This window comes from Hemiscyllium ocellatum, chromosome 22 (genome assembly GCF_020745735.1).
Source record: "Hemiscyllium ocellatum isolate sHemOce1 chromosome 22, sHemOce1.pat.X.cur, whole genome shotgun sequence".
Lineage (NCBI taxonomy): Eukaryota > Metazoa > Chordata > Chondrichthyes > Orectolobiformes > Hemiscylliidae > Hemiscyllium > Hemiscyllium ocellatum.
Genome location: NC_083422.1, coordinates 57,842,511 through 57,853,908, shown reverse-complemented (window position 1 = coordinate 57,853,908; position 11,398 = coordinate 57,842,511). Strand labels below are relative to the sequence as shown.

Sequence of the window (11,398 nt, the reverse complement as noted above, 5' to 3'; positions counted from 1 at the left end):
GTTGGTATGCACTTGGATACAGGCAGAAATTTTAACAAGAAGAAAGTGAGGACTACAGATGCTGGAGATTAGAGCTGAAAATGTGTTGCTGGAAAAGCGCAGCAGGTCAGGCAGTATCCAAGGAACAGGAGAATCGACGTTTTGGGCATAAGCCTGAAACCTGAAGAAGAGCTTATGCCCAAAACGTCGAATCTCTTGTTCCTTGGATGCTGCCTGACCTGCTGCGCTTTCCCAGAAACTTTAACAAGACCTAGTATCCTCGCCAGGATGTGCACTGTACAGCGATCACCTATTCTCATCTGAAGTTTGGGACCCTATATATGTCCATTTGATTTTCAGCATGTCTGAAAATATATTGTTCTCAAGATGCTCTAACTTGTTTCTCAATGATACTTACTCCACGGTGGTATGTCAGGGGTGTGAAGAAATACATGAAATTCAAGAACAGCAGGAACAAAATTCACCTTACCCTGAACCCAATGACTCTCTGGTAGCTACTCCTGTCTTAGTGGAAGAAAATATATTAATTCAATCAGCCACTGTTCAGATTTGCAATTTGCATTGTTAGCCTGGAGAATAATCATTTTAAACAAAATTTAAAAGAAAGTTACCAAAACTTTGTTGGAAACATATCCTGCAATGTTTTTGAATTTTAGGCTTTTAATAAAGGATTTTTACATTGCCTTGGTCTTCAAGTCTCAAATTATCTCCACCTAAATGCATCTCCAATTTGATAGGCCAATTATAAATTCTATTACATGTTTATGAAGTTTAAATTATTGACCATTTTTACTGTTCATGGGACTATGCTGTGCACAGTTTGATTTCCATATTTGCAGCAGTGATTCACAGCACTTAAAATAACTTTGGCATATTCTGAAGATATGATAACTGCTAATGATCAGCTTTTACTTAATTTCATATTTAATACAGAAATCATTACTTTTGCATAAAACTTTTAAAAGTTTCTTCATAATTGCAAACATCTTACTGATGAAAAATATCCCGCCTTGAGAGATTCAGTGCTTACAAGGCATTAATAACAAAGACAAGAGTACTGCTGTGTCTTTTGCTGTTCCAATGAAAGTGAAAGCACAATTTGAAGAAACAGAACATCTGAAAACATTTCCATTGCCACAAAAGGAGAACAGCTAACATTTTCTTGTGCTTTTAAGAATGAAGTGTGGTGTACTTGGTTTTGAAAAACAATGTGATAATGTCACAAGCAGATGACTGGAATATCACATATATCAGTGTGAATTAATTGATTCATCCATGTCTTCTTCATTACAAGAGTTTATGCCAGCATTAGGTCAGTCCCTCTTTCATATATTTTAAACTTGAGTTACAAAACTAAGGGCCAAGACAAAAATACAGTATTTGCCATAATTCCAGACTAAGTTTTTTTAACAAAATTACAAGAGTCATTTTGATTTGAGATTTTTTACATGGAAGTGCAAGGCTCCCATTACAGACATCAAGGTTAAAGAAATCTTGCCTGACAACTGCAACAGGTTTAAAAAAAGGTAGGTGATGCGCTTTCAAGCATGAAAGCTGAACACCTCATCATGTCATCTGCAAAACATCTTCACGTTTAATGAATCTTAAAACATTTAACAAATCAGTATGTTTCAACATAAGCCAATTTGAAGGAGCACCAAAAGGAACCTTTTATATTGCCAGTCAAACCTTATTTTAGGTATTTGAAAATAGGATAGGCAGTTGGATGTGAATTCACAACTTAGAACAGAATGAAACAAATGTTCCACGTGGGTTCCTATTGGAATAGATTATGAAGCAAACTAAAAGCAGATGCAGAGGGGCACAGTTTTAGTTTTAACCTTCTTCCCTAGTATGGCAGATAACTCCCATGTAAAGCTGTTTCAGTCCAGAATAGCAGGCAAGTAAGCACCCTCTGAAATAGAGCAACATTATAATTGATGTTTATCGACCACAAACTACTATAGGGACACTGAACAACCGAAAGCACAAGAAAGTTAAGTCATGAACAGCTCTCTGGATGTGGAAGGCCGATGGAAGTGGAGTGTTTCTAAACTTGATTCTTGTGATCATGGGTTGGTTTAGGAGAATCATGGATTCCCTGAGAGGCTGTAGAGGTAGGAAGATGTGTATTCAGCAACGCCATTAATGCATGATGTGGAATTGACATTTTATTTCCCCTCTAAATAACTGGAATTATAAAATCTGATCAATTCTGTTTTGAAACCCAGAAGATCACACAAAAAATTCTTGGTTTCTGGACAACTAATCCATACTTTAGATTCTGCTTCACCATGCACCAACAAAATGCTCCAGTGTGCAAACACCTGTACAAGTCATACTGAATCTGAAAAAGGGGAGAATTAAATGTCCAAATCATGCTGATAGTAAGGACTGCAGATGCTAGAAGTCAGAGTCGACAAAATGTGGAGCTAGAAAGGCACAGCAGGTCAGGGTGGGAGCCAGGGGAAACATCCTGAAGGATCCTGACCTGAAACATCAACTTTCCTGCCCAACCGATGCAGCCTGCCCTGCTGTGCCTTCCCAGCTCCACTTTTTTCCGTGTCCAAATCATGTTCTTTTTCCGGTTTTAGTGTAATTATCTCCTCAGCCTATACAAGGCAATTTCCCCATCACCCATCTGGTCATCCAAAACGGAAAAAAGCTGTTTCTGTGAAATAGGCAAATTCCAGGACAGTTATCACATACAACTTGAAAGAAGGTTACCGTTGCTGCCGCTGCTGAGTTGGATTGTTAACTATCTTGGCCATTTGCTTTGGTTAGAATTGTCTATAAACCCTTGTTGAAGTAAACTACATCAATGCCACGGTTACTTGACAAAATCCTATCTTGAAGTTCTGGTTCCAGGTGGGAGACCTTCATGGAGCTAGGAAATGTAAGAAAAAACATACAATATAAATTGACAGTAACAAAGTTTCCTTCTTTCCTCTTCATGTTTTAATCCCACCTCATGAAATAAAACCTGCTAAATGAGCCTTGGGCAAGTAGGTCTTGGGCTTCAGCCAAGTGGAATCAGCAGAAATGCTTCACTGCAGTAATCAGATTGATTCATCCTCTCAATTGTCTCCTCTGCCACAATCAATAATCAGCACAGAATTCCCCCACTGAGGGGTGGTGGGGAGGCCTGAGGCAACTGAAGGAAACTGAACCAGGCTTTTTGGGAATAGGCCACGTGAATAAATCTCTCAGAGTAAATGGTTTCCCAGTGAGCAAGCTCAGCTTCAACAATGAACGTCCCCGAATGTAATCGTGGATAAGAATACCAAATCATCATTGAAACTTTAATTCTATGTTTTAAAGCAGGAATTACAGCAGCCAAATTCAAGGAGACAAAGACCCTGAAACATTATACCTGATGAGATGCTAAAGAAACCTTAAATGCACCACAAACTGAAAAGTATGTCCTCAGAATTATCTCAGACTGCAAACAAGATGGGAGAACAGACAGCAATGTGGGTAGAAGACATGTTTTATATCTTCACTTTTTCAAGAGTGCACATGAATGTAAATTTAACTATATTGTATGCGTGCTAGTGGGAGGTGATGTACTAGTGAGCTGATGTGCTCACGTGTACAACAATAGAATCAAGCACATGGGTGTATTCTAGATGTAGATTTCCTCACTGAGCTGCAAGGTCTATTTTCAGATGTTTTATTACCATGCTAGGTAACATCATTAGTGAGCTTCCGGATGAAGCAATGGTTTTACTGTCCACTTACTATTTATAGGAAGCCTATTTATTGGGCTTCCTTGAGTTGATAATGTCATTTGCTGTTGTGACATCATTTTCTGTGATGTCGTTTCCTGTTCTTTGTCTCAAGGAGTCATAAATGGGATCCAAGTCAATGTGCTTGTTGATGGAGTTCCAGTTGGAATGTCATGCTTCTAGGAATTCTCGTATGTCTCTCTGTTTGGCTTGTCCTAGGATGAATGTGTCGTCCCAGTCAAAGTGGTGTCCTTCCTCGCCTGTATGTAAGGATACTATTGAGAGTGGTCAGGTCTTTTTGTGGCTAGTTGATGTTCACGTATCCTGGTGGATAGTTTTCTGCCTGTTTGTCCAATGTAGTGTTTATTACAGTTCTCGCAAGATATTTTGTAAATGACAGTAGTTTTGCTTGTTGTCTGTATAGTGTCTTTCAAGTTCATTAGTTGCTGGTTTAGTGTGTTGGTGGGTTTGTGGGCTACCATGATGCCAAGAGGTCCGAGTAGTCTGACAGTCATTTCCAAGGTGTCTTTGATGTAGGGAAGAGTGGTAAGATTTCTGGACATGTTTTGTCTACTTGTTTGGTTATGTTGCGGAGAGATCAGTGGTACCCGTTCTTTTTGAATACACTGTATAGATATAGACACCACTTCAACTGGGAGAACACATCCATTCTAGGACAAGCCAAATAGAGACACGAATGAGAATTCCTAGAAGCATGGCATTCCAACTGAACCTGTATCAACAAACACATTGACCATTGACTTGCATCGCATTTACCATCCCCTGAAAAAACAGGAAATGACATCACCAACTCTAGGAACTGTAAAAACACAACTAGAATGGGGCCGAAATGTCGGAAAATGAACCTTCCAGCTCAGCGAGCAAACCCACATCCAGAACCTCAACCTGAGCTACAAATCTTCTCAAAACTCACAAATAAGGGTGTGTATTGAAGGTCACAGTTGAAGAACTACCCTGTATTACAGATGAATGTCTCTACTGCGTTACAGAAGCAAACTATCAGGACAAATGGATGTCCATCCACCAGCAAAGCCAGGGAACCCAAAATCAAGTGCTCAACTATCTAGTACAATCAACTTTGTGTTATCTACTTTTCACAAACAACCCATAGGAACTGATCTGTCTACTTTTAAACTTTTATCTTTTTTAAACTCATTTCTAATCTGTATGTATGTGTTATAGTATTACAAATTACTAAATGCAAGGGAGAGTAAGATCACTCTTTTTTAACTCAAGAAAGCCTGATAAAACTGTCTCATTTTAAATTAATTTGATCTGGGAGAAAGGTTTTCACAGGGGAGGGGATTCTTATTAAGTTAATCTTGCTGCAACCAACCAAGGGAGCAGGTGAATCAAGCTGGGGAGCCAGTGCATCTCACCTCACCTGGGAATCTCACAATTTGCCGTACTATACCTGGAAATGTAATAATTTAGAAAAGCTCACCCAGGATCTGCTTGTAATACTGGCGTTTCCAGAACATAATGAGCTGTTTTAGAATATATCACTAGAATCTCTTACCCTGAAGCCTTGGCAATGGCACAACATAGCTAGGCTATTACGGTGAACAGGCTAACACAGAGTGATCCTGGGCCATGCTGCAAATTGCACGGGATTCACTAATCTAGTGATAATATCCAAATTTTCCTTTTAATAGCTTTTCATCAAAATAATCAGAAATGTTAACTTTGCCTTCATTCTCACCTGTAAAAAGTGAGGTCTGCAGATGCTGGAGATCAGAGCTGAAAATGTGTTGCTGGTTAAAGCGCAGCAGGTCAGGCAGCATCCAAGGAACAGGAAATTCGACGTTTCGGGCATAAGCCCTTCATCAGGAATCTGATGAAGGGCTTATGCCCGAAATGTCGAATTTCCTGTTCCTTGGATGCTGCCTGACCTGCTGCGCTTTAACCAGCAGCACATTTTCAGCTCTTCATTCTCACCTTGCTTGCTGTAATTCCAGTATATTTCTTCTCATTTCAGGTTTTAAACATTTACAGTATTTTGCTTTCTGATTTCTACTTATGGTTACTTGACATATCAAATGGAAACTGCCTATCACTGCACCACTACAGACAGAAGTGATATTGCAATATGCAGAGCACTTTTGCCCTCAGTTCAACATGCAAGTTTCCAGTAGAATGCTGCATTCTCACAAAGCAATTGAAATATAGAAAAAAGTAGGGAAGGGCGAGGATAATTTGGCTAGCTGTGAAGGAAATGCGTCTTTAGTGCTTCAATCTTTGAAGAGTGCACCGGGTCTATTCCAATGCTGAGGTAAGCAGGTATCTGTAAACCGTTTTTTCAATAACTGATTGAAATCAAATTGGGAGAAAGTGAGGACTGCAGATGCTGGAGATCAGAGCAGAATGTGTTGCTGGAAAAGCGCAGCAGGTCAGGCAGCATCAAAGGAGCAGGAGAATCGACACACCCAATGCCTTCTGCAAGATACTGTACCATCTACTCAGCTTGGCTAAGACAGGGGAAGAGACAAAAAAACCTGCAGATGCTGGAATCCAAGGAAGGCAGGCAGGAGGCTGGAAGGACACAGCAAGCCAGGCAGCATCAGGAGGTGGAGAAATCAACTTTTTGGGTGGAGAAGGATTACACTTGACTGAAGAAGGATTACACCCGAAACATCAACTTCTCCATCTCTTGATGCTGCCTGGCGTGCTGTGTTCTTCCAGCCTCCTGCCTGTCTGCCTAAGGCAGGGATGAGCATGACTGAGACTACTTTATACCAAAATTCGCTGATCATCCAGGAATAGAGGAACAACAGAAATCTGTCCAGGAACACTGAACACCCATGGGGGAAAGACACAATCCATGGTATACATACTGTAGTTCTAAAGGGTATAATGTGCCCAATACTGACCAATTTCCAAAAATAAATTTCACAAAGAGGGGAAGGCCAGTTGTTCATACTGACTCCCATTCAATGGTAGATCTACATCCCAATTTCATTGACCCACCTTGGCTCCATATCCTTCAATACCCTTTTTTAGCAGCCTAACATTCACTTGTTGAGCAGCAAATGTCTTTCAGAGATTTACAAGGGCTTTATGTAAATTTGCAATTTAGCACACATCAGTTTCCACCTTTCCCTTCGGGATGCTTTCCCTGTCCAGAACTCAACCTTCCACTGGGGCTGAAACCAAGTCTTAAATACCTACCTTCAGGCACCTTTGGAGTTATTCTTGTTTACCCTTAAAGGTATCTGCATATCTAACATTAACAACCCTATACTTGCAAAAAAATGAATTAAGCCCTCTTAACATAATTGATTTTGAGCTGGTATCTACAATTCTTTGGGATAAAGTTTACCACACATCCATCAACCTTTGGGTGGTGAAGACCTGTTTCCTATATGTGCTCCTGAATATCCTCAATCTTTTTAAGATTAGGTCCCCTTCTTTTCAATTCCCTCAGCAGGTGGATCTCTTCTTCTCTATCTACCTAGAAACTATTTCCAAAATCCTAAAGTGATGGAACAGTTAGCGAGTTTTGAGAAGATTTGTAGTGCAGGTTGAGGTTCTGGATGTAGATTTGCTTGCTGAACTGGAAGGTTCGTTTTCAGACATTTCGTAACATGGTATCATCATCAATGAGCCTCTGGATGAAGCACTGGTGGCTTGGCCCACTTTGTGTTTGGGTTTCCTTGGGTTGGTGATGTCATTTCCTGCAGTTACTACCTAAATGTCATAAATACAAACCTCCCCTTAACATCCCACTTGCCAAAAGAATAGCAGAGCAAAACGGCCGCAGAATGCTTAGGGGAATGATTAATGATGCCCACAACAGACTTCGTAAATACAACCAGGAAATTTCACGCCAAAAAAGTTTTACTTATTAATGCAACATGAATGGACAGACAAGCCATAGACATTAGAGAATGACAAACACAGAAAATAAAAAAAACCTTGACCTGCAGAAAAAAACTACACAAAGTAACAACATTGACAACACAAACATGGTTAAAAAAATTTATCTGACTGACGCTTAACAGACACTGAAAAAGCCGTCTGAGTAAAAAGGATTAAATTACAACTTTCAGGATGCAGACAAGAAACGTTTCTTAGCAGCATTACAAACAACATTAAAAGACAACCAACTCAGAGGACACCCAGACAACCATCAGACAGACAGTCACACCGATATTAAGCAGGAAAAAGGAAGGAAACACACTCAATACAAAAGAAAAGGAAAGCAAGAGAAAAGACTAAAAAAAAGATTAAAATATCGTTATCCTACCTGCAGACAAAAGACGCTTAGCAGTCATTTTAAATCAAAGAAATTACATTGAGAAAATGAATGCACTACTTTAAGATACGAACACTTACCAACAAGTTCCAATAGACCCGACCCCACAACTAGAGAACCAAATCATAGCCCTATCAAAAAACTTCAGAAATCTGGAGAAATAAATAAGACTGACTTCCAAAAAATGAAACCAGACAGATCCAACACACCACGCTTCTACAGGTTACCAACGATTCACAAACCAGGAGCCTCCCTCAGATCCATTGTCTCACTACCTGGAACACCAACTTACAGATTGGCCAAGGAGCGACATCAAAGAATAAAACACTTAGTAGAAGACTCACGCCACTCCATCCACTCAACTCAAGAATTCCTGAAGACCAAATACACCAAGATAGAACAGGAAGAAATAATGGTCTCCTTTGATGTAACAGCCCTGTTCACATTCATCAACATCAAGATCAACCTGGCCAAGGAAACACTGACTACACTATTAGAAGAAGCAAAGACACGTACACCAAACACCACCAACTTCATCAGCAAGGTCAATGTCGTCAAGCTAGTGGACCTATCCTTACCACCCACTTAATCTTCAACAATAACGCCTATGGACAAACCAAAGGAACACTCAAGGGATCTCCAATATCAGGGTTCTTAGCAGAGACAGTAACGCAGAGACTTGAACAAACAGCTCTGCCAACCATCCAAGCGAAACTTTGGGTCCGCTACATGGATAACACCTTTGCCATCACTAAACGAAACAAATTAGAGGAAACCTTCAAGGCCATCAATAATACCCTTACTGGCATAAAATTCACTAAAGAGGAGGAAAACAACAAACTGCCATTCCTAAATGTTGCAATAGAGCGAACAGCTAATGGGAAGCTTCAAACCAGCGTATACAGGAAAACACCACATACGGATCAAATATTGAACGGTGGCACAGTGGTTAGCACTGCTGCCTCACAGCGCCTGTAGACCCGGGTTCAATTCCCGACTCAGGCGACTGACTGTGTGGAGTTTGCACGTTCTCCCCGTGTCTGCGTGGGTTTCCTCCGGGTGCTCCGGTTTCCTCCCACAGTCACAAAGATGTGCGGGTCAGGTGAATTGGCCAAGCTAAGTTGCCCGTAGTGTTAGGTAAGGGGTAAATGTAGGGGTATGGGTGGGTTGCGCTTCGGCGGGTCGGTGTGGACTTGTTGGGCCGAAGGGCCTGTTTCCACACTAAGTCTAATCTAAAAAAAAGAAGCTATCACCCAAACACCCACAAACGAAGCTGCATTAGAACATTATTTCAACGAGCCATCACACTTCAGCACAGAGGAACTACACAGAGCAGAGGGAAAATCACCTACACAGTGTATTCAAAAAGAATGGGTACCCAATGAACACAGTCCGCTGATTACTCAGCAACAAGCCCAAACAGGCAGACAAAACACATCCAGAAACCCTAGCCACTCTCCCCTACATCAAAGACAGCTCAGAAATGACTGCCAGACTACTCCGACCCCTTCGCGTCATGGTAGCCCACAAACCCACTAACACGCTAAAACAACAACTAATGAACCTGAAACACCCTATACAGACAACAAGCAAAACTAATGTCATTTACAAAATATCTTGCAAAACTGTAATAAACACTACATTGGACAAACAGGCAGAAACCTAGACACCAGGATACATGAACACCAACTAGCCACAAAAAGACACGACCCTCTCTCACTAGTATCCTTACATACAGATGAGGAAGGACACCATTTCGACTGGGACAACACATCCGTTCTAGGACAAGCCAGACAGAGAGAGAGACACAAAAATTCCGAGAAGCATGACATTCCAACAGGAACTCAATCAACAAACACATTGACTTGGATCCCATTTACCACCCCCTGAGAAAAAGAACAGGAAATGACATCATCACATGAAATGATGTCACCAACCCCAAGGAAACCTAAACACAAATAGAAAGCGGGCCTTGCCACCAGTGCTTCATCTGGAGGCTTATGTATGATGATGAAACGTCTGAAAAACAAACCTTCCAGCTCAGCGGGCAAACCTACATCCAGTCATGGAACAGTATAGTCATTAGACCCTGTGTCTCATTAAAATAACAGCTTGTTTAAACAGATCCTCCAATAACTAGACCACAACTGAAGATTTACATACCTTTTTTGTGGAAAAAGTGCACAGCATAGTGGAGTGGCAAAAACCAAGCTGAAAAGAGAAATAAATGCTAGTGAACAACAATATTCTGCAGGTGCTGTGAACTGTTTGACATATAACTTATTCCTAAGCTTCCGTTAATACAGGATTTGAGAACTTTTATTAAGATCCAGGTTACTTTAGCCTTGATGACAAAATGCTACCAGCTTCCTCCAGATAGAGATGTAAATGGTCTCTATTGTAGTTCTACAAACAAAAAAGTACAATTTATATAGCAGCTTTGTCTTAGCAAAACATTCCAAGGTGCTTCTTAATAGCTTTTACACCAAACTAAAATTGATAGCGAGTGACATAAAGGAGGGAATTTTGTTGTTAAGTAGATGGTCAGCCCACCCCTAAGCTGTGTACTTTATATTAAATGAGAAAAAGCATCAAGCAGTGCATTCACTCTAAGCCTTTCTGAGGTCAGTAAATTGCAAATTAAAGCCTACTTAATACATCAGGCAAGGGAAGGAACTTTGACAGTTCAGATTCTAAGACTGAAAAAATGGGGTGAAGGAGGTAGTTCCACCTACCACTCTCCACAAACCTCGCTAAAGTCCTAAATCAGTCCTGACTAGATACTTTGGACTTATCTTGAAATTCAATATCCATCTTTCTTGTTCATCCGTCACCTTCACATCACAGTGACAGCCATTACTGTGTCCTGGAGTTACCAGGACTGCTCAGCCATCGGCCAATGGCTCAAGACTGCTGGGACGTTGTGCCAGAGATGAGAGCGGGGGAGGGGGAGGGAGAGAAAGCAAGGAAACAAAGGAGGAAACAAAGAGTAGTTATGATGTTGGACACTATATCAAAGAGGAAGTTAGAGATGGATGCAGTAAGGGTACAGCAGTTATTATGAATGACTTCAATCTACATATTGATTGGACTAGCTAAACTGGTAGTAATGTGAAGGAGGAGGATTTCTTTAACCAAAATGTGAGGAATCAACTACATAGCGCAAGCCATCCTAGACTGGGCATTTAGCAACACTGCAATGGAAGATCCTTTGGGAAAGAATGACCATGTGGTAGAATTCTTCAGTAAGATGAGAGTACACAATTATATCTGAAACTAGTGTCCTGAACTTAAAGAAAGCTAACTTTGATTGGCGAAGATAAACTGGCCAAGGATACTCAAAGACAATAGATAGGCAACTGCAGACATTTAAAGAACACATGGATGAACTCCA

The 11,398-nt window shown here is 40.7% G+C and overlaps 1 protein-coding gene across 3 annotated transcripts in view; it reads right to left on the bottom strand.

Annotated features, from left to right (window-relative positions):
* Window positions 1–210: 210 nt before the first annotated feature.
* sfxn3 (sideroflexin 3) overlaps window positions 211–11,398 on the bottom strand; it is a 58,516-nt gene continuing 47,328 nt past the window's right edge. For all 3 annotated transcript variants that reach the window (XM_060842268.1, XM_060842266.1, XM_060842265.1), the window contains exons 10-11: window positions 10,168–10,215; window positions 211–2,887 (exon numbers count right to left, since the gene is read on the bottom strand). In XM_060842268.1, coding sequence (XP_060698251.1) covers window positions 2,791–2,887; window positions 10,168–10,215 — 145 coding nt within the window. In that variant the 3' untranslated portion in view covers window positions 211–2,790. The remainder of the gene's footprint in view (window positions 2,888–10,167; window positions 10,216–11,398) is intronic.